The sequence below is a fragment of the Eurosta solidaginis genome, chromosome 2 (assembly GCF_040869045.1).
Source record: "Eurosta solidaginis isolate ZX-2024a chromosome 2, ASM4086904v1, whole genome shotgun sequence".
NCBI lineage: Eukaryota > Metazoa > Arthropoda > Insecta > Diptera > Tephritidae > Eurosta > Eurosta solidaginis.
Window position 1 is genome coordinate 85,585,919 of NC_090320.1, and position 27,681 is coordinate 85,613,599.

The following is a 27,681-nucleotide window of genomic DNA, read 5'->3' on the forward strand; positions in this document are numbered from 1 at the left end:
GAACTTCAATTGCAACTTTCAAAATTTTTTTACATAAAATGAACAATTTAACATTTTAAAGTGGTGAATTGCCTACCAGAGGTTTGAAACCACTTGCATTAGTGTTGGCGCTTCTCTATATCATTAATATAACAATATCTTTTTAATAATTTCATTAATCGACAAATATAAATTTTTTTCTTTCACATTTTAGAACTGTGTACAAAAATATGTAATTTTACAAATCGCAACCTAAACCAAAAAGTATTGCAACTCATAATCAGAGAAGCTTTGTGTTGAATGTTGATTTATACTACAAAAATAACAAAATTCTTAACAAAACCAGGCTAAACGATAACATTAACTACCAAAAAAACATAAGTTATTTTACGATGCTTTCATGGATCGATTTACTCTTAAATACCGATTTAAATTTTTTTTAAGTTTTGACATTTCTTAGTTTAGAATGCGATATATACATTCAGTGGAATAATTTTACATTGAGGGTACTTTATGCTATTTTCTTTTTTTCGTAATTTTGCATTAATAAACGTAGGTACTCATAGTAATATTTTGTTTTAAATTATGTGATTACAATATTTATAGGGACCATTTAGTTGATGGTATTGGTACTGTCAGTTAAATTCATCAGCAAATATTTTTATTCAAAATATTTTTTTGTTATACATCTAGTTTATAAAATTTGGTTAACAACTATTGACAAATTCGTTGCAATTGAATTGCTTTGAAAATCTTTGCAAACTTTATGCGATTGTTGAGTATTTTTTTTTTAATTAGAGCATGAAAAGCTTAGAATAGGAACGTAGGAAAAAGCTTAGAATTATTAGATTCTTAGATACTTTTTAACCAAGATTATTTCAGTGTGTGTTGTTCGTTTGCTGTATAAATTCGTTCCATATTAATTTTCAGATCAAGAATACTCAAAGGTGTCGTGGCATCGTCTTGTTGGACAATCGCGCGCCGGAATATCCATTGATGGGAATTGACATTCATTATAAAGTATCGAAGGCTGAACTAGCTGAACTGTAGAGGAAGAAACATTTTTAAAATTTAATAAAATCAAAATTATAGTTCTGCTAAAAAGGGGTAAGGTATTGTATATTAAAGTATAGGAAAGTCTCAGCGGCCTTGTTCTGGTGAAAATTGAGTTTGAATAGGTCTCATTCTATATTCTTAGAAACATATACGAAGGTACCTCGTAAGATATTAAAAATCCTCAACGCTTTTTTTGCAATAACTTCAAAAAAACTCACATTCAAACCGGTGTCCTATCCCTACTTCTGTTTAACTTCCACATATCAATAGCTATCTCCACCACCAGAAGGAGTCATATTGTTTCCTACACCACATGGTCGCCAAGCCTAAAGATTACCCACTGGAAGAAGCTACAGGCCTGCCAAAATACTGCCCTCAGAACCTCCACGGGTTGTCTCCTTATGTCCCCAGAACACCATCTACATAATGAGGCGAGAATACTCCCAATAAGTGAAAGAAATGAAATGCTAACCGAACATTTTCTGTTGAATACCCGGGAACTTGGGCATCCCAACAGACATGTGATTGATGAGCCAACACCGCCCACGGTCTTAAGGAGTCACCTCCGTAAGCACTATTAGGAAATACGGCACCTGAGAACTCAGCAGTATGAAGCAAGAAAACACAAGCAGGTCCTTGGTGAACTCCATAATCAGGCGTCGAACCTCTATGTCAGGAATTGCCCGGTGAATTTATTACTCAAAGAACAATGTCCTAAACTTGCAGAACAGGAAGGCACGCTCCATAGGGAAACGCGAGTCACTCTAGCCCAACTTCGATATGGATACTGTAACAGGTTAAACTCTTACCTATTCAGAATCAACCGCGGCATACAAAATGTCCCTGCTTGCAATGTGTCCCCACATGACACCAACCATCTCTTCAATTGTAATGTGGAACCAACTCCTCTAACACTCCTCTATTTATGGTCCACCCCTGTTGAAATAGCAAGTTTCCTCGGACTCCCGTTAGAGGACATTGATGACAATTTGTGATTGGTCAGACCTATTGGATGGGGCGAAGCACTGCTACAACAACAACATCAACAACCAAAAGCAATAATTATCATTTCACTGGCACAAATTTTATAGTTTTTTCTTCCGTAGTTGGACACAATCTTTTCATAATATTACTTAACAATTTAAGATTATACATTTTTTTCAAGTTGTATTTTGACTTACCAGTAAAAACAGAATCATGTTTAATTGTACGCCGCACAATCATTATAGCATCATGTAACAAAGCTCAGTTTCTTCCAAAAATTGTTCGGCACTGCCACGTAAAATCAATGTACGTGTTCTAGCATTAACGCAACCTTTAAATAATTATAGACTATGAAAATAAAATCAAGGTCAAACGCACTATAAAACCTTGAAAAATGTTGAAACGTTCACCCATAGTGTACAAGTACAAGTGTGTTGACTTCTTTCTGACAGGCACTTGCTTAAGTGAGCATAACGGGAAAATCTGGGTTGCCATTGCTGTTTCGGTTGAAAACAGTCAATTAGGGTTCTGTGCAGAGACGTAAAAGGTTGAAACAGGGTTTATGTAGTCACAAAAGTGTTGCTCCTGTTCCACGGCATTTTAATTTTATATCATGGCGAAAAGTGTTCAGTTCAGAGTTATTGATTTTAATTAAAAGTTTAATTTATTATGGAGGGTTACTCCTTTCAGTGTAAAAAGCAGAGAAAACGTAGAGTTTTTCAAATTATTGTGAAAAACTTTTTAATTTGAATTTCTGTACCCAAGTTCACTATATTTGTGTAAGACGGCCCATACATGACACAAAAACCATGCGCCAATATAAAACGACGAAATTTGTGCAAATTAAAATTTTGACATACACGGCTCAAAAACACTGCGCAATATTCATTTTTAAATTAGCGCAACAAATGAAACATGTGTTTTAATTGTATAAAAAAGGCACTAATTGTATAAAAAATCACTATTTATTTTCCACAGTGCTGGTAATTCACGGTATAAGTGGAAAAACTCGCATCAGAAGCGTTTATTTTCCATTGTATTTATAAAATATATATTTTAATTGCAACTCAACTCATTGCAGCATTGCGCAATATTCATTTTTCAACTAGCGCAACAAATGAAACATGTGTTCTAATTGGATAAAAATTATTATGTATTACTGAATTTGTGTGAATTCCTGTTACCAGCTAGAGATGGTCCTTACGCTTTCGATATTAAAATTTTTAAGCAATAACTACTGATGTTATATTATCAGGAACCACAGGTAAACTGTGTAAGATTCACCACACACGAGGAAAAAAATGTGCAATATTTGCAGACATGCGTAAATATCAAAATCGTTTTGATTTTAGCGCAGTTCTCTGCGCAAATAGCGCAGCCAGTGCACACACCGGGCAAATCCTTGTGCAAATTGGTAATTGGCACATGGATACTTGAGCCGTGTAATTGGCGTATAACACAAGAATCTGGAGGTCAATTCCTTAACTATGAAAAACTGAAAAATGTACACTTATTGAAAACTCATTTGCACACACAATTTACACTTTGAATTTAGTTATGTTTTTATGCACAAAATTTTGAAACTAAAAACAAAATGTTTATTTGTCAGAAAAAATTTATAAATACAGCCTAATGTCAAAAACCCTATCGAAATACAAACTGGCTTGTTTGTTTTTAATGAACTACGTTATATTTTTCTTATATTTCGTTAGTTTTTTTTAAATATAGTTCACACACTTATACATTATATAAATTAGTGTCATATAGGAGTTTGATTTGTTTGCACACAGGCGCTTTGGTTGTGCTGCATTCATTAATTGATCTGTCGGGCGAAGTATCGAAAAATTTACATAAATGCTTTGGTTGCGTGCCTACGCTAGACGAAAAACAATGAAACGCCGTACGTTATCTTTGCTTTGAAGCGACCAAAGCCTATATATAATTTGGCCTTATGTATTTGTGTAAACAGCCTTAGAAGTGAAATTTTTCCATGTTACACGTGTGGCGCTTTATATTTTGACTCTAATTTAAATAAATTTAGCTTTCCGTATGTTTCCGCATTGTTGCAGGCTATTTCATCTGCAAAGTTTTATTAAACTATCAAATGCAACTCAGCTTGAAGTACCCTTGCGTACCAAAAATGCAACTCTAGACCTGAGATTTGCATCAGGTGAGCGAGGCTGTTTGTAGTTTTGACGTTTTTCGCTTAGCTGACACACTTGTATAGGTACACTATGCGTTCACCACCAACTTGACGTTATTCAAAGTAATCACATTGACCCAAAACTTAATATCATTAGCTGTAGTCATAACAGCACCACCACAAGCTTTGACTGTACGTTTCCAATCTTCTTCTGGTACATGAACAGCACAGAACATATAACGATCTGCAAAATACTGTGTAGCAACATCACCAATTGGTAGTTTAGATAACACAACATTGGCGCTTTACTTAGCTAGTTTATTGTACAGAATACGCCATTCAGCATCAACAATTTTCTGATACTCTTGAACATTATAAACACGACTTCAGCATTAGCCCGCTCAGCCTTCAATTCCAATTCTATATTTAATAATGCGATATTATATGTTTTGTATGACTTTGGGCCCATCAAAGGAAAGTACAGCGTCCACAACCATTTTAGAAAAGAAATATTTTTGTTGATGAATAAGTTTGGAGGGCATTGCTGTGGCAGAGCATTTTTCCAATAAAGCACGTTGTTGTTCCTTTGATTGGCGCTTCGACATGTACAGCCATTTTATATTTTATCAGGCATAATTGTAATGCTTTACGTATAGCTTTAATGATGATACGTGCATGCACGCCTTCCTCAACGTTTGGCTTAACTTGTTTTAAGATTTCACATGCTTAAAGTATTACTGAAGTGGTGCCATCGCCGACCTGATAAGAGAAACATTTTTATTCTACACATTCTAATATAACAAAAAACTTACCTCATCATTTTGAGATTTGGCGATGTCGACTAGAGTTTTACGGCTGGATGCACAATATCCAATAGTTTCATAATGGTTACCCCATCATTTGAAATTGTGGCCCTACCACTGGAATCCATAATGCGTGGACCAAATGTAGTGCGTACAGCGTCCACAATTGAATGCGAGGCATTGATGTTGGATATGAGTTGAGGTTTACCTTGAGAGCTATCGGTACCCAAACATTTTTTACACAAAAACTCATGTACCCAATACAAGTTCAGGACGTTCATATTTATCGACACGCTGTCAGGTGTTGCCCAAATGTTGAAAATATTCAGTTGGCACTATTAAGAAAAAATATGGATCAATCAACACAAGTAAAAGTGAAAGAATTTTTTTTACCATCTGTTGTTACTTTACACATTAGACATTTGAAACGACGACCAGCATCTACAAATTGTATTTTAGCCTTGCAAATGATTACATCTATTTGGACCCAATTCACCAAAATTTACAATGGGTGGCTCATATTCACCCTCAACCGTGCGTGTCATTGGTGAGATGGTAAGTGTAAAGGACAAAGCTGTTGTTTTTAATAAATCAGCTGTAGCAGGTATGCAATCCAAAAAGGCCTGCAAACGAGAAAGATCAATGTAATTGCCAAACAAAAAATTTATTTCGAATATCAATACCTAACGTAACGTGGCGAAGAGTTACCCTGATCTTGTACCACATATTTTGTGGTCACCAACGGTGGCAATAAACCTTGTTGATTAGTAATAAAAGCACAACCAGCGCTGATTTTCAATGATAACGCTTATCGGATTTGGCATCTGATCGGGATCTAAACGGCGTTGGGATTGATCATACTGTTGCGCCTGTTGATATATACCAGTACCAGATGCAGGTGGTTGCTAAAGAAAATAATACAAAAATAATCATCAGCAATATTTAAAATATATTGTTTGTATTAGCATACATTATAACCAGGACGTGCGGGTATTGGGAGTTGACCGGGCATGGGTGGCTGACTAGGCATTGGCGCCTGTCCAGGTTGCGTTGGTGGCATCATTTGACCCATGCAACCACCTGGTGCACCTGGTTGTTGTAGAGGATAACCTGGCTGATGAGGTTACGGAGAACAACCAGGTGGACCAGGTTGTAGTGGATAACCCGACTGTTTTGGCATTGGCAGATAGGTTGTTACTGCTGCTCTCGTGGCATTGCACAACCCGGTTGCTGTTGTGGTATATACCTTGGCATAACTGGATGTGGTGTCATTGCCCCACCTGGTCCAGCAGATGCGGGCGGCATACCTGGAGGACCATCACAGCAAAAATCTAGTGACCGAAAATGGCGACCAACAACAACAGCTTGGATAAGCTATATATTTTGCGCTAGCAACCCCTTGTATCAATTTGGTATTTTAATCGCCTCTTTCAACAGGCATACCTGCCGCGGGTATATTCTTAGCCCCCAACCCACTGGGGGTGTACTTCGCGTATCTCGGCCGGCGGTGGAGAGTCAGAACGAAATCCTCCAAATAAACAAGTAGGCGGAAGAACAGTATTTATTTGGGTAATAGTCTAGTTGAGGGGTCGACTGCTAATACGCGTCGAGAGGTGTCAAACGACGCGCCTTGATATCAATATTAATAATCCGAAGGCTGAAAATAAAAATTTTAACTCGTTCAAAAGATATTAACGAAAAACCGAAAAATGACCCGCGGGTACCTCCGTAACGGGGGTGGAATCCATAGTATTTTTGCGCAAAACACCTTTCTGCGTTGACGGCCTTCGGCTGCGCTTATAAAAAATTACCCTGGGTGGGTCCAACACCGGTTTGGAGACCAAAACTATATCCGCGCAAAACACTTATGGTCACAATTTTTTTTGTGTGTACGACAAAATTACAATAACCACATTAAAATCGCCAACTTCAACTGCAAATATCTCCGGACAGAGATAAAGTTTTTCTTTTCCGCCTTCGGATTATGGTTGTCGAGGTCAATACGCGTCCTTTCACACCTCTCTCGATATTTTTTGACGCGTATTAGCAGTCGACCCCTCAAATAGACTTTTACCGCTGACGTTGATGGTCCTTTTTACAAGCTCGACCATGCCGGGAACGATTTAATATGACCACATTGAACCTTCTATGCCATAATGCCCCCGCCCCTAGTTCCTTGAAACTTGCAGTCGCCAGAGCCTCGGCTGCCAAATAAACATTTACATCAAAAATAGTTTCGATAAATTTGGCAAAGTATATTTTACCATGGATACCTACGAAAGTTTTTTTTTTGTAAGTTGGAGTAAGTTCTTCTTAATCAGCACAAAACTACTTGTATTTTAATTACTTGTGTTTTAAATTAATATGTCACTTTAGCCATTATAAGCTATTGAAAAATATATGGGGTTACAACAACAACAACAACAACATTGGAAAATGTAAATGTTACGTTTTAGTGCGACGAGTTTGTAAATGTGTTGTTTTGATATGAATCTCCATACAATGAGGAAGATTGTTGCAAATACTAGTCAGAAATAATCTTATATGATGGTTTTAAGTCAACGTAATGAATACTTGGTTACGTTCTTAAATTCGCTATTCGAAATTTCGATAGAAATTAACAAGTGGAAGGGAGCTGCATTAAAAGATACATTTTTTGCTTTTTGGTGTGGACCTCCACAATTGTGCAGGAGCAAGCTTGCACTACACAACCCATTGAATCATTTAGGTATTTTAGTCGCCTCAGACGGGCATACATGCCGCGGGTATATTCTAAGCCCTCTAAGTGTGCGGATAGTAGTACCTTTACCCTATCCAGCTCTGCTCACACTTAACTCTAATATGCAATTGCACTGTGTATCAACAAAAATACCTTGCATTAATATCATGATCGTAGAGTAACTTTAGAACGCTTCGCGCATTTAAAACAGTATCCAACGTTATTGACTTGTAGGTTTCTGCAAATCTTTTTAGAAAATCTAAAATTATTGCAATACGTTGAAAGTCTGAATAGAAATATTTATGAATTTCAAGCATTTGTTGAGGACTTTCATCCACACTATATTCCGTTAACTATTTATGTATATTGCCTACTTCCGCTAATGTTTGTATGGTATCAGAAAATTCATTAGCAAATTTTAAAATCAACCAATTTTTACGTAATCCTTTGTCTACAATATTATGCGCGCTTTCCAAGTTCGTAGCAACTAAGGATGTAAAATGCTGTCTATTTCGTAGAGCTTGATGTACAATAAATTCTTTACTGGGCACTCCATTTGTACACATCTGCCATTGTCCCTGTGCCTGTTCCAGCACTTCTACTAACAAATTGGATTCATTACGTGCTAGTAAAGCTAAACATGTATCATCCGATTGCATTATATCCGTCGTTAGCTCTTTTATTAATTTTACACGCAAGGATGGCGCTTCAAGTATATTCAATGGAAAGTTCACAATAAAATTAATGAACTTTGTTCCAGATTCGCTGTTAGCTGTTGATGATAATAGCAAATGTAGTACTTCAGCGATTACGCGAGCGGTAGAAATCTTAGACTTTTCTCGACTTAAACTCAATATCTGTGTAATTGTTTACTTTAGCTCACAACTGCTAAAACCCGACCAAAAATATCGGGAGAGGTGTAAAAAGACGCGTTTTGATCCCAGGACCACGAATCGGAAAGCGAAAATTCAAATGGCGTTTGTTGCGTCTCTATTTGGAGCTCACTAAATTGTTTAATAGCATTTAATATTTATATTTTTTTCTATTTATCTTATCCATTCAATTTTCGATGTGCAACAACACACTAGTCACGCAGTTGAATTTGTATTATTTTCCTATCGTTTTCTTTTTGATTTAATTAAAAAACTACTATAATTTTCCACCGCTAGTACGGAAAGCTGAAAACAAATGGCGGATTCGCAGAACATTTTTTTGACGTATTTGAGGGTACATACCATGTAAGAAAAGGCAAGCATATATGAATCGGACATTTCAATTAGGCCATCTCATTCTTTCATACTAACAATTGTGGAACAATGTGGGATATTTTGTTGTTGGTCGCCATTTTCGGTCACTATATTTTTGATGGGAATCAACCCTTAATTACCCATACCACATGGCTTCAGTAGACTTATTTGAATATGCCAGTAGTGACTACATTGCGATTTATGATTATTACTCCAATTTTTTAGTAGCTAGAAAAGTCAGCAATAAAACTTCCGAACATATTATTAATGTTCTTTGCTCTATATTTAACTTAATCGGGTACCCTTCGAAAATAAAAACGGTTTGAAGAGTTTTCACGTGAATTTAATATTCAAGTTAAATATTCGAGTCCAAGATACCCACAGAGTAATGGAATGGCTGAAAAGGAGTAGCAATCGCTAAAAATATTCTAAAAAGGTGCTGTGAGGCCAATGAAGTGGATCAGTTTCAGTGTAGAATTATGGAATACAATACAACGCCAGTGGCAAGCATGAGTATTACCCCATCGGAATTGTTCTTCAGTAGATTAATTAAAACAAAGCTGCCAGTAAGAAGAAATGCTTAGTAGAAAACACGTGAAAGAAGAGTTTATTCAAAACAAGATTATTAGAAAAAAGGAAAAACAGAAATATTATTATGCTAAAAACGCAATCATTGTCGAAACTGAATATTGGCGACTTAGTTATTTAAAAAAAATGATAAAAAATGGTATTACGGAAAAGTTAGTGGAATGGTTAATGGCCGCTCATATATCATTAGAGATTCATTTGATAATTATTTTAGACGTAATCGTAGGTTAATATCCAAAACAAATAATTATGATTTTGATGCTAGCGACTTACTGTTTGAAGAAAATATTAAATCAGGTCGAGGGAATAATCTACCAGAAATTGAGATTGTACCAATTAACAAGAGTTATAATTATAATGATCAGAATAATGTAAGCCAGAATGGCAACAACATACAGCCGAATAACGAAGGGGTAGGCACTATAAATCCATATAACGGTATTATCGCTGGGGAATTAGAACATCCGTCAGAGGTTGATACTAATTTCACACAGACGGCTTATTGAATAATAAAGGCAATTTTCTACATTAAGACGCTTATTGAACTCAATCTTCCCTACAAAATTCGAATCTATTATTATTTCATTAGTAGCTAATCGAATGCCTAATGAAGTCAAAAGCACAATGCAATTCTGTTGGCAGCGTTCCGCTTCCGTTTCCGCTTCTTAGTTTTCAACGCAAATGTCATTGTCTGCATGGCGGAACGATACAAGGTGGCCGCATCGAACAGCTGATTATAACCTTTTTTATTTGATTTGATACATCAACTGCCGGCGCAGTACGATTTTGACATTTGTCCATCGAATTTACAAGTACATGGAATTTTTTTTGTTTGTAGGTATGTCACCATGCTCCCACCTTGTATCGTTCCGCCATGATTGTCTGTCTCATCCTTCATACTAATCGAGCAGTTACTTCTGTGTGAAAGCAAAAAATTTACGATTTTATTAGCAGGTGAAATGAGATCATTAAGTTTCTGTGTGAAAACAGTATGACTGTGGAAGCCTCGATAACTTCCTATCGGAGTACAACACTGCTGAAAGTGATGAGTCAGATGTAAGCAGCGGAAATGAACCAGTAAAAGGAAACTATTATAGAACACGTTCTGGTCGCGCAGTTAAACCTCCGCAAAAGTATGTGTGGTAAAGAAAAAAATAAATTTTTTTTAGCGTGTAATATGTTATGTGACATTAGCCTTAAGTATGAATTCATGTAAATCAGCACATTACCCTTAAGTACCCTACAAGACGAAGGTAACTAGTTCACCCACACATTCAAAGCTTTTTTCGCTCTCCACTAACACATCGACGTTTCATGCTGTCATCGATATGACAGTTAATTACCCACTAAACCAAAGCTTCCAATTTTTTCGGAAATCAGTCTTTTCTGAACAAAGTCGAAAGTCTGCCAATCTAGCTTAACGAATTCGAAACGATTGGCCAGAATCTCCGAAGTTGTCGGATATCAGACTTGGCTGAAGAAAATCTAATATTTTCCGATTTTACTTAACAACTTCGTATCTATTTCGAAAAGAGAAAAACGTAAATAAATTTTTAAACTCAGTAGGCGTTGAAACATTTTTAAATTTCAGATCTTTTCAGATTGTGAGTAGCAAAAAAAGTGTTGTGCATAAAAATTAAATAATAAAATTTATACATATATTTGCTGCAGTGAGTGAAATACAAAAGTAAGTGTGAGTAAAATCATGTCGCGTCAAGCTCAGCACAAAAGCATTAAAAGAGAAACAAAAAAAATACTGTACTCCATTTTTAACAATGAAACTGAAAATCGCGCTGAAAATGCGTAGAAATATAGCACAGACATTTTTAAAGGCGTGCAAGTCGAAAGTGCAAACAAAATGGACATTGATAGTGATTTTGACTTGTTATCTGTTTGCCAGAGTTCTTCGCAAGTCAAAGAACCAGAACCAGGAAACGAACCTGAGAGTCTAAGGAGTTTCCTCAAGTCTTGTACAATCAGACACGGTATTTCGCAAATAGCCGGTAACGAAGTTCTCAGTAGCCTTCATAAAGTCGAAGGGCATGATGTGCTATGCGATGTACGCACCTTGAGAGGAACTTCCAGAGAAACTCAAATTGCAAGCATGGGTAGCGGATCATATTACCATTACGGATTAAAGAATTCTCTCACCGATTTCTTATACAAAAATATAAAATTGCGCAATTCGAATACAGACACTTAGACGGATTACAGATATTTAAGTCATCAAAGCAAACTGCTTGGCCTATAATGATGAGTGTTTCTAATTATGAAGACGTTTTTTTGGTTGGGTGTTATGTGAACTCGGATGTAGAGGGAGTGCGAAGTCCAAAAACAAAGCCGGAAGCTTCCAATATATTTCTACAGCCTTTAGTAGACGACCTGAAGGTGTTGCTACAACAAGGCTTTTATTATGATGAGAACGTATTTTCCATCTCGATTGGAGCTTTTGTTTGCGATTCTCCCGCTAGAGCATTTATTTTAAATATCAAAAGCCATTCAGGTTACTATTGCTGCTTGAAGTGTACACACAGAGGTGAATGGTACATGAGAAGAATAACCTTCCCTTCTAACGCAGCGCGTATGCGAACAGATTCATCATTTAAGGAAAAATTACAAAAAGAACATCACATAACTCTCGATCAAAATTTGCTAGAAACTATAAATGTTGGCTGCGTTACTCAATTCCCGATAGATTACATGCATTGCGTTTGCTTGGGAGTTACTCGTCAGCTTGTTAAACTCTGGGTAAAAAATAAAAATGAAACTTATTCGTTATCAAAATCGCAAATAGAAAACTTGTCCTTCGAAAACATTGTGCTAAAAAAACAGTTTCCTTCTGAGTTTCCTCGAGTGCCGAGAACAATTGATGAATTAGATAGATGGAAAGCAACCGAGTACCGATCTTTTCTGTTGTATAGTAAGTGACCGTAAGTGCTACAAAACAAACTCGATGAAAAACGTTACCGTCATTTTTGCAAATTGCACTTTGCGACGAGAATCTTATGTCACCCGGAGCTATGCTGTCAATTCAATAACGTGGCTAAAAGCTCACTGAAGAATTCGTAAACGACTTTGTGCACCTCTATGGCCAAGAATTTGTAACCTATAATTGCCACAGTCTAAAACATTTATATGGCGATGTTTTAAAATATGGATCTCTTAATAACTTTAGCGCGTTTAAATATGATAATTATCTTTATCAATTGAAAAAAAACAATAAAAAGGGATCGAATGTGTTGGCGCAAATATCCAACAAAGTTATTGAAAAAAGTTCCATAATAAAACAAGAGACACATCGGGAATTGTTTCCTCCAGATAATTATTTCTGCGTTAATAAGAGGGTCTATATCTTACCAAAAATAACAGCGATCAATAATGACATATGCATCTTCGCAAAGGAAGTTAAAAACCTCCAACGTAATGACTTTGAATCAAGAAGTTGGGTTCTGAATATTTACGAGATAAATTGTTTGCTAATTTCTGACAACGAAGAGAAGTTCAATCTAACTAACATCGACTGTAAATGTCTTTATTTTTATACAGAAGGGTATTGAAAACACTGCTTTATACCACTGCTGAAAAATGATTAGCCATTACACAAATGTCCCCGTAGAAGGTGAAGAAAGTGGTAAGTTTTATCACATCTGCTCCTATAAACATTTAATTTATAAATGGAATTTATGTTTCTGCAGCTATTTACCCCGGCAATGAAGTAGTAATATTAACACAAGAGGAGCAATGCATTCCTTCTTCAATGGGGCAAACTCAAAGATATACGGAGAATATCACTGACAACAAACCATGTGAGTCACTTATCTACCTACAAAAACTTAACTTTTCTTGGTACTAGTGCAGTGGCAGAAATTTTAAGATTTTATTTTTTATACTTTTGCAGATAGCGAACATTTGTTAGAAGTTATTGTAAATCAAAATAAGGAGCTGATAGAAGAAAATAAAAAACTTCGCGAAGTCAACAATAAAATTTGTCGGTTTAAAACGATCAATAGACCAAACCTTAGCTGCCTTTAAACGCCAACGCACTTTATGTTCCAAGCTGCCAAACCTTCCCTTCAACGATGTGAATGAAATATTGGATTTTGAAAAAATTTTGCAAAACGATGAAGAAATGCGACAGGAATTGGTAAATATGATAAGTAGTTTAGTTGAAATGTAAGCCGTTAGAGGTTTAGAAGACAGTATTTTTCAACGCCTTTCTCAGGCAATTGAAGTTATTATCACAGGACTATAATCACACCTCTTTACACCCCTTTTAACTACTAACTACATTAAAATGTTTTTTCCCTTTTTTGGTTCAACAGATAACGAAGTTCGCTAGACAACCGACAGATGACCACAAAAAATTTATCGTTGCGAACTTGAAATATATATTTAATGACGATTATTTGGCACGCAATTTTTCATGGAAAAATGTCAATAACAATATTTCTGTGAATGATTTTATATGTATTAAACTTCTTAAAGGTACGTTATTAAACTTATTCAGCAAATTCCTAATTCATTTATGTACTAATTATAGAGTCGGCTAGGGAAAACATACCCCAACAAACTACACTAAAATAGACGAGACTTTGAAAAAATTGTTTAATAGTGCCAAGGACCGGTTCGCAAAATTATCGAAAAGAACAAGTACACAACTTGAGGGAGATAAAAGCCAAAAAATGTAGCTAAAGAATTTTAGCCATTTATCTTTTTAATTTTATTATATTTTGGCTTAAACTTGTGTTTAAAAATATCGCTTAATATGAGGAATGCCATCGAAGCTAAAAGCTAAAAAAAGTATTAACGCAGCTAAAGAATTTTAGCCATTTATCTTTTTTATTTTATTTTATATGCAATTTTTGAATGGTTAGGAAATCTCTGATTTTTTTCTCAATATTGAATTCTTATACATATATGTTTATATGTAATTTAATTTAAACTATTTTAACATAATAAATTAAATTGTATTAATTAAATAAAAAAAAAAATGTTTTTAATTGGATATTTAGATAGATTTCTTTAGGAAATTTCTTCAAGATTCTGTAAGCACAAAGCTTTACGAACTCGTTGAGACATTTCTTAAAGATTTCGTAACGATCGTACTTTACGAAATCGTTAAGACATTTCTTAAAGATTTCGTGAAAATATTACTTTGCGAAATCGTTAAGGCTTTTCTAAAAGATTTCGTAAAGAAAGTTCTTAACAAAATCGTTACGACGTTTCTTTACGAAGTCGCGTCAACCCTGTCATACAAATTTCATTACTAATTCCAAAGAAAATCGGTTCCGATTTCGACAAATTCTTTAGACACAACTTAACGATTTCGAAAAAAAGTCGGAACAAATTGTTTAGTGGGTAATTATTCCGGAAAACATTGAAACGCAGAAAAAATATAATTGTTGAGATGTTAATAAAACCATGATGCAATTATTATTATTATAACATTATGAATAAAACTCTTACAAGCTCTCGCTTAATCTGGTGTGTAAAAAGTAAAAATTCTTGTGCTTTTAGTTGTGACATGTGACGGAAATTAAAAATTTTGTTACAGAGAACACCTTTTTGCGTTGGCGGCCTTCGCCCAAAATAATATTAAGTTAATTTTAGTTGTGATATGTGACGGAAATTAAAAATTTTGTTGCAGAGAACACCTTTTTGCGTTGGCGGCCTTCGCCCAAAATAATATTAAGTTAATTTTAGTTGTGACATGTGACGGAAATTAAAAATTTTATTGCAGAGAACACCTTTTTGCGTTGGCGGCCTTCGCACCAAATAATATTAAGGGTAACGTTTTGCAAGACGGTGCACCACCTAATTTAAAAATTATCACAATTATGTTTTGACAGAAATAAAAATTTATATTTTCGAATATTTCGGATACTAAAAACGGAGCTCGAGGCGTGTCTTTTGATTCCACGTTTGATAATTTTTGATAAAAATTAGGTGGTGCACCGTCTTTTAAATCGTTACCATATTAAGTTGTATAGAATCGACGGGATGGCTTAGAAGGTTTCATGTCATACTAAATCGCTCCCGAGATGGTGGGGCTAGTACCTTAATGGTTCCCGGAACGTACCCGATCTGCATCCCGCAAAGGACCAACAAAGTCGATACGGCGAGTGTCCTTATCGCTACAACAACAACAACATTATTTTCTTTCTGCTTTTCATTCATACGTATATGCATTTTTAAATAATAAAAAAAATGTTATATTATTCTAATAGATAGCATCTCCGGCGGAGTGCGATTCAGCTCAGAATATGCCAAAACCACAGAAAACCTACAATTAAGTGCAGATTCACGTACCATTTGCCAAGGATTTACCGCTAAACAAGGTACTTTACACAACCAACATGCTTTGGAATGCGGTACCAAACTGGTTGGATGTATTTCTCTAAAAAAGGGTGGAACTACGCATCTTGGTTTCCCAGTATTTGCTTCGGTAATTTATATTGATTTGTTTTGATTAAAAATTGCAATAGTAGATAATGTAATGTTAATTAAAATTGAATAGATAGCCGGAACAAAAAAGGCAACTGATCCGCATGCAACTGTTATTTATGTGGCGCCACCGGGAGCTGCTGCTGCTATCCTAGAAGCATTAGAAGCAGAAATTTCTTTGATTGTTTGCATCACCAAAGGTGTGTCATAACATAATATGCTTCGAGTTAAGCACGCTCTCTTAAGGCAAGAAAATCGCGTCTATTCAGGCCCGATTGTCCAGGAATCATCGCACCAGAGAGGGTAAGTAAATTGTCTACCATATTAAATATATATACAACATGTATGAATTTGTTAGTGATAATTTGTCATGCTTTTGTTGATAATCAACTGAAGAATGCAAATACGATAGAGTTCGAAGTTCATGTAAATACCAATTGATTTTTTTTAATTAGCGTTTGGAGAGCAAAATGCATATGTATGTATGCATAGATCGGCATAGAAGGGGAAGAATTAATTAATTATTATCAGTAGATTTACAAGATTTTTGTCATTTTCCCTGCGTCGCAGTTGTCATTACATTGCGTTAGGAGAGGACATCAACACCTTATTACCCACAGCCAGTTAAAATTTTAGTAAATTTTGCTCTTTTCATCACTGTTTCAAAACGTCGAAAGTTATATATCGAGCATTCCATGGAGAATGGAACATTTTAGCAGACTTTCGCATTGCGGTCATTATTAATATTCAATCCCTAGAAGGATTAATGTAGTCATATCAATAGTTCCCGAGATGGTAGGGCTAGTACCTCAATGGTGCTTGTTACCGGAACTTAGGTAGATAGATAATTTATTGATAATTGCACAGTGACTTCCACATCTCCTTCACAGCACCTCATCCTAGCAGACTTCCTTGATGAACCCTAGCAGTGTTCTTGGCTTGAGGTATTAAATGTGGGAGTGCTCTGGCCATGGTGAGTCCATAAACTTAGCCCTACGTCTTGAAATTGCGTCGCATTCTAGAAGGATATGGTCCGCCGTCTGCTGATCCATCACAAAATCGGCATGTGTTGTTCGATATTATACCCATCTTTTGCATGTGACTGTTCAGTCTACAGTTTCCTGTAAGAATAGCCGTTAGCCGTATCTTTCGAGAGGCCTATTAATGCCTATATCGAGTTGTGCTGTAACCCCCTAACAGTAGCTTAGCTTGACTCAGGCCTGGCATATTGCGTTCTTCTCTCTTTTCCCTCCCTTCTACTAATTGGGTCATTTATTGAGTGAGCCAACTGGCAGGAACGGCTCGGGATCGATGGGTCATGCAATTGCTGCCTCTCTTTCCGTTGTTGTTGTTGTAGCAATGCTTCGCCCCACCTAATAGCCGCGACCGATCACAAATTGTCATCAATATCCTCTAACGGGAGTCCAAGGAAACTTTCCGTTTCAACAGGGTGGACCATAAGGAAAGGGGTTTTAGAGGCGTTTGTTCCACATTACAATTAAAGAGATGGTTGGTGTCATGTGGGGACACATTGCAAGCGGGGCATACATTTTGTACGTCGGGGTTGATTCTGGATAGGTAAGAGTTTAACCTGTTACAGTATCCAGAACGAAGTTGAGCAAGTTTTGGATACTTTTCTTTAAGTACTGCATTCACAGGGCAATTCCCGGCATAAAGGTCCGACGCCTGTTTATGGAGTTCAACAAGGACCTGCTTGTGTTTTTTCGCTTCATACGGCTGGGTTCTCAGGTGCCGTATTTCCTCAAAATGCTTACGGAGATGACTTCTTAAGCCCCTAGGCGGTGCTGGTTCATCAATCAGATTGGTCAGCACCTCACTTCTCTCCCTGATGGGGAGTATTCTCGCCTCATTATGCAGATGGTGTTCTGGGGACATAAGCAGACAGTCCGTGGCAATTTTGAGAGCAGTATTTTGGCAGGCCTGTAGCTTCTTCCAGTGGGTAATTTTTAGGCTTGGCGACCATATGGGTGACGCGTAGCACGTAATCGGCTGGCTAATTGCTTTGTATGTAGTCATGAGCGTTTCTTTATCTTTTCCCCAGGTACTGCCAGCGGGGGATTTGAGGATTTTGTTACGGCTCTGAATTCCCGGAACAACTGCGGCTGCGTGCTCACCAAAATGTAGATCCTGATCAAACGTCACACCCAAGATTTTGGGGTGTATGACAGTCGGTAGCGTAGGTCCATCGACGTGGATGTTCAAAATGGTCGACATTTGGGACGTCCATGTTGTAAATAAAGTCGCGGAAGATTTAGTCGGTATTAATGCCAGGTTTCGCGAGGCGAAAAAAATGGAGAGATCAGGGAGGTAGCCGTTTATTTTATTGCATAGCTCATCGATCTTTGGGCCTGGGCCTGTGGCCATTATTGGGCAGTCATCGGCGTAGGAAACAATTGTGACTCCTTCCGGTGGTGAAGGTAGCTTAGTTATGTAGAAATTAAACAAAAGTGGGGATAGGATCCCACCCTGTGGCACCCCTTGTTTAATTCTCCTTGGTTTTGTTGTTTCGTTTCTAAATTGCACCGATGCCTGCCGATCACCCAGATAATTTGCGGTCCACCTTTTAAGACATGGGTGAAGGGTAGTCCCTTCCAGGTCTTGCAGTAACGAGCCATGGTTGACCGTATCAAAAGCTTTTGATAGGTCTAGCGCTACGAGTACTGTTCTATGGTGGGGGTATTGATTTAAACAGCAATTTATCTGGGTCTAATGGCATTTAGCGCGGTGGGAGTGCTATGGAGTTTTCTGAAGCCATGCTGATGAGAGGCTAGCTGCAAATTTGCTTGGAAATAAGGGAGAAAAATGGCTTCAAGCGTCTTTGCTACTGGCGATAGGAGAGATATCGGACGATACGACTCTCCTATGTTAGCTGGTTTCCCAGGCTTTAGTAGCGGGACCACCTTGGCCATTTTCCATTTCTCGGGTATGACAAAGGTGGAAAGAGACAGGTTGCAGACATGCGCCAAATATTTGAAACCCTCTTTCCCTAGGCTTTTAAGCATCGGCATGGCTATGCCGTCTGGGCCCACTGCTTTGGATGGTTTAGCGCGACCAACGGCGTCTTCAACCTCTTTAGCGGTGATGTTGATTGGTGACGCGCTGAATTTGTGTTTATGTGCGTGTCTATTGGCTCTCCGTCTACATTTGTCGACCGTAGGATGCGTTATATATTGTCGGCAGAAAGCGCTCGCTCATTTTTTCGCATCCGACAGCACTTTGTCGCCAAACGCGATGGAAACTTTGTCTTTGTGCTTAGTCGGATTCGATAGGGACTTTACGGTGGACCAAAGTTTATCCACACCGGTAGTGAGGTTACAACCTCTTAGGTGCTCCTCCCATTTCGCCCGCTTGTGTTCGTCCACAAGCAATCTGATGCGTTGGTTTATATCCCTTATTTGGGGGTCGCCTGGATCAAGCTGTCTTATAAGGTCACGTTCTCTCGCTTAGTGTGCGGCCTCCGCCGGGAAGTGGGCCGGATTTCGGGAATTCTCCCGGCGGGAATTAAACGTGCCGAGGCGGATTCAATGACCTTACGTAAGGCACGCTCCCCTTGGCGGGCATCAGTCGGGATAGGGATTTCTAGATGATTTCTAGGTTTGCATCGCCTGACCGGACAGATAGGCATTGACGTTCTAAGACATTGTCCCTGCGGTCGATGCCAGGATCTAATATATAATATTGCACAGAGTGGTGTATGATAAACGCGAGGCCGCCTCCATTGCCGCTCTCGCCATCTTTCCTGTGGACATTATACCCAGAGCAGGTCTGCAATGCAGATCTTGCTGTGAGTTTAGTCTCTTGAATCGCAGCAATGCGGATGTCGTGCGGCTTCATGAAATCGACTATCTCCGTAATCTTCCCAGTTAGTTCATTACAGTTTAACTGCAGAATTCTGAAGTGCATAAGGGGAGACGCCGCCACTCTGGGGGTAAATGACGGGTGCCTACGCCTGGGTTGTGGAAGGCCAGGACGCAGTTGCTGTTGTGGCCCTGGGACTTGGCGTCCTTGGGCAAGCATTGGGGTACACGGATGATTTGGGTTTGCGACCTGGCAACATTGCGCGATGAAATCCGTCGGGGGGTTGCCGTCGCGGAGACCAGAACATCTAGGAAAGTGGCACCACCCAAGGCAGGAGCTGCATTGGGCGGATGTCGCAAACATATATATTCTGTGCTGGCAAACGGTGCAAATGGAGTAAGGGACTAAGAGTCTGTTTCCCTGACCTACACGATTGCTGCCGGAAAAGAGGGGGGAGAAGACGTGGGCAGGGGCTGATGCTCAGCATTGCTACCGAATCTACTACGAAGGTAGTAGTTATGAGTGGTAGCAGCTGTTTGAGTTGTTGGCGCCGTGGACCGCGAGCAGCAGCTTGCTTGTGGCTTGCTGAGCAGCGGGCTGCTGGAAAGTAGCGGGGGCGCTTAGGCGTACACTACAGGACGCCCTTGGGCGTGAGCAGCAAGGAGCCACAAAAGATTTGTAAAAGTTACGTGGACGTCGGGTTTTGGGATCAAGCCCAGAACAACCTGTCCGATGCAACCATCCCTTGCACGAGACACACTGAACAGAGTATGACCGTCCTAAAAAGATTCTTTTCCGGCAGATGCAGCAAAACCATTTTTCAGGACCGGGGTCAGGAGACGGACCCGGATTGGATTCGATGCCTTCCCGGAGTAAGAGAATAGGGAGCAGTCCTGCTGCAAGGAGCTGCTGTGAGGATGACAATTTGTGGGGGGTGACGCAACAAATTAAGTGGGGTCACACCGAAATGACAGTCCTTGGTCGGGAAAAATCCCGAGTCGCTCCGGTACATAAAACCGGCTGCCTTGGGAAGCGCCTCTCTTTCCGTGTTGTCCGCCTGCTCTTGTTGTTGTAGTAGTGCTTCGCCCCATCCAATAGGTACGACCGATCACAAATTGTCATCAATGTCCTCTAACGGGAGTCCAAGGAAACTTTCTGTTTCAACAGGAGTGGACCATAATGAGAGGAGTGTTAGAGGCGTTGGTTCCACAATACAGTTAAAGAGATGGTTGGTGTCATGTAGGGACACATTGCAAGCGGGGCACACATTTTGTATGTCGGGGTTGATTCTGGAGAGGTAAGAGTTTAACCTGTTACAGTATCCAGAACGAAGTTGAGCTAGAGTGACTCGCGTTTCCCTTTGGAGTATGCGTTCCTCTTCCGCAAGTTTTGGGTACTGTTCTTTTAGTACTGGATTCACCGGGCAATTCCTGGCATGAAGGTGCGACTCCTGTTTGTGGAGTTCACCAAGGACCTGCTTGTGTTTTTTTGCTTCATACGGCTGAGTTCTCGGCTGCCGTATTTCCTCATAATGTAATGAGGGCATGAACAACAAGAGCCACAAAAGATTTATAAAAGTTACGAGGACGCTGGATTTTGGGATCTAGCCCAGAGCAACCTGTCCGATGCAACCACCCCCTGCACGTGAAACACTGACAAGGGTATTTATTTTTTAATTTAATTTATTTATTATTACGGCTGTTTAGGAATAAAACTTAAACTACCAAATACAATTCATTGTTATAATCACTTATTTCTATTGAATCTGCTGTTGGAATGCCATGTGATTCCGATCAGCATATTTACTAGCGCTACAAACGGAGGAGTCTGGAGTCTCATTTAAGGAAGGTTGGAAAGGGCGCATTTCCAATCCTCCAGTGCTCCCAGCTTAAGGCAACAAAATTTGGAACTTATATTTTTCAATTATGTTTATATTTTAAGATGTCGGAATGTATTAGTCTCCGATCAACACAGCTAAACATGTCTTTGGATGTTGGAAATTGATAATAACGTGTATCCAATTACCCCTCAACTTTGTTTAGTAAAGACGCTGTCGGAATGCATGAAGATTCCGATCAGCACAGCTCAACATATAATGGGAGGTTGAAAAGCACATGTTTCCAATCCCCCCTGCTCCAACTTTTGTTTGACCCTATTTCCGTTACCCATTATATAATTTTATTGTTATATTAATGGTGTCGGAATGGGAGTGATTCTGATTAGCAACAGTAAATATCGGCTGAAAATACCGAATTCCAGCGAAATTAGTTGTTGAAACTGTCTGGAGTTACAGGTGCCGACCGATTTTCTTTTCCTTGGGGCCGGATGCATTGTATTTTGCTGCTTCCAATATTACCATTCCGTTTTCGCGTTCCAGTATCGGATATATCATGTAAAAAATAAGAGGAGAAAAACTTTATCTTATTGGAAGGGTTTTACAATGCTCCCATAAACTTGTTTTAAAAGTATTGAAGTTATTACTACTTTTTATGTGATTAGGAAGTTCATTGAAATATTTCATATTTCATATTTATGACCGTCCTAAAAAGATTCTTTTCCGGCAAACGCTGCAAACCCATTTCTCAGGACCGGGTCAGGAGAAGGACCCTGTTTGGGGTCGATACCTTCCCGGAAGAGGAGAGTATGGAGCAGACCCGCTGCAAGGATCTGCTGGGAGGATGACAATTTGTGGGAGGGACGCAACAAATTAAACACTGAGTCTGCCTGCTCATTACCCTCCACTCCCCTGTGGTCTAGGACCCAGGGCAACGGCACTACGTTGTGTGCTCCTAATTGATTCAGCTTTTCTACGCACTGAAGGACCAGTGCTGACTTTATTTCGAACGCCGCAAATGCCTTTAGTGGGGCCTGACTGTCTGACTGAGTATGGCAATTGTTTCAATGGGGTATAAGCGCTGAACGTTCAGCTTAGCGCACTAACTTATGGAGAATACTTCCGCTTGAAAAATGCTCGGATGTGCTTTTAGAGGTACTGATATTTTGGCTCTGGGTCCGAAAACTCTGGCTCCAATCCCCTCTGGCGTCTTTGAGCCATCTATGTACCATACGATCTTGAGCAGACTAGTAATACATTGCACTCGCCCATACCTATACAGCCGTACCAAGAGACGGAGCAGCCCATTACTTATTGGCACAACTGGAGGCCTGCTGTACATCCAATCTATATGAAAGCTATGCATTCAAAAGTGTTTGTACCAGTGGCTGGTGCACACTGAACTGGACCAATGTATGCTATATTGATGCCTGCACAAATACCAAGCTACGTTTACGTAAATAATGTTACTGCTAATGTCAATTTGCACGGTTGAGCACATACGGTACCTACGTTTATACAAGGTGGAATACCACACTACCTACATAGCGATGTAGCCACCGATCAGGTTGTTTTAAGAGATTAATTAAAATATGTTATTCATAAACATTGATTCTTATATTTTCATTATCATTAAACTCTAGACTGTAGACTCATGACGGGTATTCTTACTGGACACTGCCTTCTGGCGTCACATGCATTTAAATTAGGCTTGGTCAGTGATAGCGCTTGCCAGGCTAAGACTCCAGCTGACAGCTGTCAGATCTAGAAGCAGCAAGTGGCTTAAGTTCTAGGAAGCTTCCAGTATTTGTCATTTGTATTTTGACGAACTTATTTTATAACACAGGTCCTGGTTGTTGATAGGGTTTTCAGCTTGGTCGTTAAAGCAAACTTCTGGTAACACTACGGACTCATTCAGTCTATGTGAGGTCCTCATGAACCCGCCAGTTCAACCTAACCTATATTTGGTTTTTACTTTAGAATCAACCGTTTAAGTAAGCGATGTCAGCTAACTAAGCGCCTTCAAATGTAGATCCATAAGAAACATGGGGTCGCCAGAGCCTCGGCTGTTAAAGAAACAGGATTCGCCACGGGTAGGTGAGGTTGACAATTGGGTTTGAGAAGCTATATGTGACCCGGCCTATGAAAAGTTGGCTTATGACTCAAAAAAGAAACAGTTGCTAAAGATAAACAATGCATTTCTTCAGTTTCTTAGTAGTTTTTCTTTTGCATTATTTTTTTGAGTCATAAGCCACCTTTTCATAGGCCGGGTCACATATATTGCTGGCAACCCATTGAAAGGGTTGCGCTACACAACCCCTTGAACCAATTTGGTATTTTAGTCGCCTCTTACGACAGGCATACCTACCGCAGGTATACTCTTAGACCCCTAACCTGCTAGAGCCATGAGAAGCGTGAGTGCACTTTGGGTGTCCCAAGACAAGTTCCGTACCTGCTCCGAATAATTGGTAGCTATCTAAGCGAAAGAGTACTCCTTTTTGATACGGATGAGGGACCAAGAAAGCACAACACCACGGGTGGTGTCCCTCAGGGATCTGTTCTAGGTCCAACTCTTTGGAATACGATGTATGACGGGGTGCTACAAATCGACCTTCCCGGAGGCACGGAAATTGTCGGCTATGCAGATGATATTGTCGTAGTAGCAGTGGCCAAGAAACTTGATCTGCTCCAAGCATTATGTAATGACACCGTGGGAAGAATAAAGGAATGGTTGACGAACATGGGCTTCAGATGGCTAGCAATAAGACAGAAGTGGTTCTGATGAGCTCAAAGCGGACTGTGGATGAATTGGTCCTAACCATAGGAGATTATCAAATAAATTCAAAACCCTCTTTGAAATAGTATCTAGGAGTAATTATTGACTCAAAACTAACTTTTATGGAGCACTTCAGGGCGGTGGGAGAGAAAGTTTCTAGAGTTAGTGGAGCCCTAACGCGAATAATGTCCAACATTAGCGGCCCAAGCGAAGCTACCCGTCAGCTATTATCCAACGTAACCAGCTCTATAATATTACATGCAGCACCAGTATGGCACGGATCTAAAATGGTCCACCAAAAAGATATACTAGCAGCCTACCGCATTACTGCTATACGAATATCATGTGCTTATCGGCCGGTGTCCGCCGACGCCATCCATGTTTTATCCAGGAAAATCCCAGTAGATCTACTCTCAGGTGAAATGGCCGATCTGTATGGCATTGGAATCAGCCGACCATCTGAAGATGCTAAGAAAAGCGCAAGGTCACGAACAATAGTTAGGTGGCAAGAACGGTGGGAAGATTCGAGAAAAGGGCGCTGGACCTTCATGCTAGTCCAGAATATAGCGGAATGGTACGAGCGAAAACACGGCGAACTAAATTACCACCTCACATAGATATTGAGCGGGCACGGTGGCTTCAAGGAATATCTACATAAGCGTGGAATAGAGGAGGATCCTTTCTGTCTAAGCTGTCCCTCCGAATTGAAAAGCGCAGAACATGTAATGTTTCACTGCCCTCGTTTTCACGGCGAAAGACTGTCTGTAAACAGAGTTTTTGGAGAGAAGCCTTCCATTAGGGATTTAGTTTCACGAATGTGCGGACAAATAGATTATTGGATTGCTGTGAGCAAGATGGCCTTTATAGTAATGACGAAATTGATGCATGCCGAAAGGGAGCGCAGGGAAATGCGCATACGAAGTAATGGCGACTAAATCGCCTTTCCCCACGTGCCGTTATGCCTAAAGGCGGTCCTACGGGGTGCGGACGCATAAACAGGATTAGCCTGGTTTCATTGGGCCACTTGAGGGTAGTGCGCTACCACAACGTCCAATAAAAAAAGACAAGTTCCGTTGTGCCTGGTGTTGTTGGGTGAGCGGCCAGACAGCAGGGTGCAACAAATGCACCTTCCAGTAGGTAGGTGTAGCAAACGAGTATATTCTGTATCATATGATCAACTTGGAGACAACCAAACGTTTATTTTCCTGTCCAACACAGAACTGGTGCACGGCACTGTTGCTAAAGAAGGATGGGCGTAGTCATATCAATTCGTTCCTCGGTTACTCGGGGAAAGTAATTTTAGCAGTACTTTGCCCTTTCCAATTTGCACATCCATTCAAGAACTTCGCACAATGGATTAAACCAAGGATGCACCTTAACGTTAAGCTAATCGTTTATCAAAAAGTTTCCACCGTTTCCGTTGAAACACTTCGAAATATTATCGATAAAGAAATTATCAAGATAAATTGTATCTCGTTTTTAACCGAAACGAAAAGCTTTCGTTAACGTTAAAAACGTTAACAAAACCGTGATACTTTATGTTTGAATTGTGCTGGCAATGCTATAGCCATGGTGAAGCCGTAAGGTGGTAACAGCGAGCGGACATACACACACAAACTCCATGTAATTTGTTTGTGTAATTCGTTGGTGGTAATGTCAAAAATACTCTGAGAAATGTTCGTACTGTCAAAATTTATGAGAAAAGTTGCAATCAGCTTGGCTAATGCTTTCACCTTTAATGACTCCGCCATCAATCAGCTTTGCCAGCATAGTTTGAAATTAATGATCAACATAAACGATTTGATTTCGTTTTGATATGGCAGAAAACGAAACAAAATCATTTCGTTAATTTGACGTTCTTAACGTTAATAAACGAAACGAAGTGACTTTGTTTCGTTTATTAACGTTAATTATCGTAACGAAATGATATCGGTTCGTTGGTTAAGCATGCCTGGATTAAACAGTCATCTGCATTTATTTGTTTTTGTTTTTGTAGCGAGCATAATTTACTTCGTATCATCAATTAACCCTTGTTATAATTTTATGCTTTCTATAAATGCAACAGGGAAGTATCTTCGGGTACCCCTGCCATCGGAAGATACCTTGGTATGGTGGAGGGGCACTTGGAAGGGCCTGATTCTGGTCATCTGAAATAACATTGAGTCCCTTGAGCCTTTGGCCTCTCAGAAAAGAGCTAATCGTGGAGTCCTATTTATAGAGCACTTTTCCGGTTACATCAAAAACTTTTAACCTATCCTTACTGATATTAGTTTCTTTTTCATTCTAGGTAATTTAATTTTGACGATGTGCGCATAGCAATATTCCAAATATTTCAGCTGTGGCTGTAAGAAGAACAGACATTTGCTCAAATAACAGGGAAAACTGCGACAACTATCCCTCCGCCTTTTTATTACCACATATATGGCCCTACCAAGCATATTATGGGAAAGGGTCAAGGCCAAATGCTCAACATCACCTGTGAATCAACTTTTAAAGCACGAATTGGGCTGCCTATATTCCGGTATTTTACCTGCAAAACTCATATGGCTCTGCAAACTGATGTTGAACAACACCAGCACGGGAAAAATTGGGCAGCATCACTCTGAGCTTCAAACAAGGTTGCAGAATGGGCACGACTATGAATGGACAATAAAGTATTTATGTAGCTTGTACATATCAATATTTTATTTATTTATTTATATGTTAAGTTTATTAGGGTCATAAGGAAATAACTTCAATTGTAAAAACCATTATAAATATGAATTATTTGTTAATTAAATATTATTTAAACAAAAAGGACGCGTTTCATTCATGGAAAAAGCGAATTGACAGAAGGTAACCGGTACGGGTAACCGATAGGCCAGTTACCCGTGTTGTTGTTGTTGCATATATTTTGGTTAGCGATAACGAAAGCATAACTGATGAAGTAACTTAAAAATGTAAATAACATCGAGCGAGAAGGAATGTCGAAAACACAATAGGTAAAGGCTTCATTACTGATACCTAGCATAGACTTGACTTGGCTTGCGAACTGTCACTTACAGTTCTGTTAAATTAACATTGCATGTTACTGATTACTCAAAACTTAACTTGACTTAGAAGTCTGTTGAATTTTGATTTTCTATTTAAGTTCTAAGTGACGTTTACATTTTGAGATGCCATTTGTTTGTTTCCATTTCATTTTGATATTTTGTCATACAAATTGACATTTATTTAAAAATAAATTTCAACGCTGATTATGATGCCAGATTTTATGAGCCAAGTGGAGTATAATCGTGGCTAAGTTGCC

At 39.0% G+C, this 27,681-nt stretch overlaps 1 protein-coding gene and 1 pseudogene across 3 annotated transcripts; one reads left to right on the forward strand and one right to left on the reverse strand.

Moving 5' to 3' along the window:
- Nucleotides 1-4,130: 4,130 nt before the first annotated feature.
- LOC137241551 (T-complex protein 1 subunit eta-like) overlaps nt 4,131-27,681 on the reverse strand; it is a 75,609-nt pseudogene continuing 52,058 nt past the window's right edge.
- On the forward strand, nt 10,917-27,188 carry LOC137242260 (succinate--CoA ligase [ADP/GDP-forming] subunit alpha, mitochondrial-like). 3 transcript variants are annotated; one of them, XM_067769614.1, is made up of 7 exons: nt 10,917-13,150; nt 13,215-13,325; nt 13,418-13,663; nt 13,842-14,004; nt 15,747-15,964; nt 16,037-16,266; nt 26,680-27,188. In XM_067769614.1, exons 3-6 carry the CDS (start codon nt 13,649-13,651, stop codon nt 16,172-16,174), a joined length of 534 nt encoding a protein of 177 aa, XP_067625715.1. In that variant the 5' UTR covers nt 10,917-13,150; nt 13,215-13,325; nt 13,418-13,648; the 3' UTR covers nt 16,175-16,266; nt 26,680-27,188. The 3 variants fall into 3 exon arrangements, 2 of the variants coding, with proteins under 2 accessions (XP_067625715.1, XP_067625716.1); XM_067769615.1 differs by having other exon boundaries at nt 16,041-16,266; XR_010950156.1 differs by lacking the exons at nt 15,747-15,964; nt 16,037-16,266; nt 26,680-27,188 and adding an exon at nt 14,060-14,489 and having other exon boundaries at nt 10,917-11,060; nt 11,121-13,150.

Bases quoted from the DNA above. Each gene is read 5' to 3' on its own strand.
- LOC137242260 (XM_067769614.1), top strand. The intron at 14,005-15,746 runs GTACGTTATTAA...TTATTCTAATAG, and splicing joins ATGTATTAAACTTCTTAAAG to ATAGCATCTCCGGCGGAGTG. The intron at 15,965-16,036 runs GTAATTTATATT...AAAATTGAATAG, and splicing joins GTTTCCCAGTATTTGCTTCG to ATAGCCGGAACAAAAAAGGC.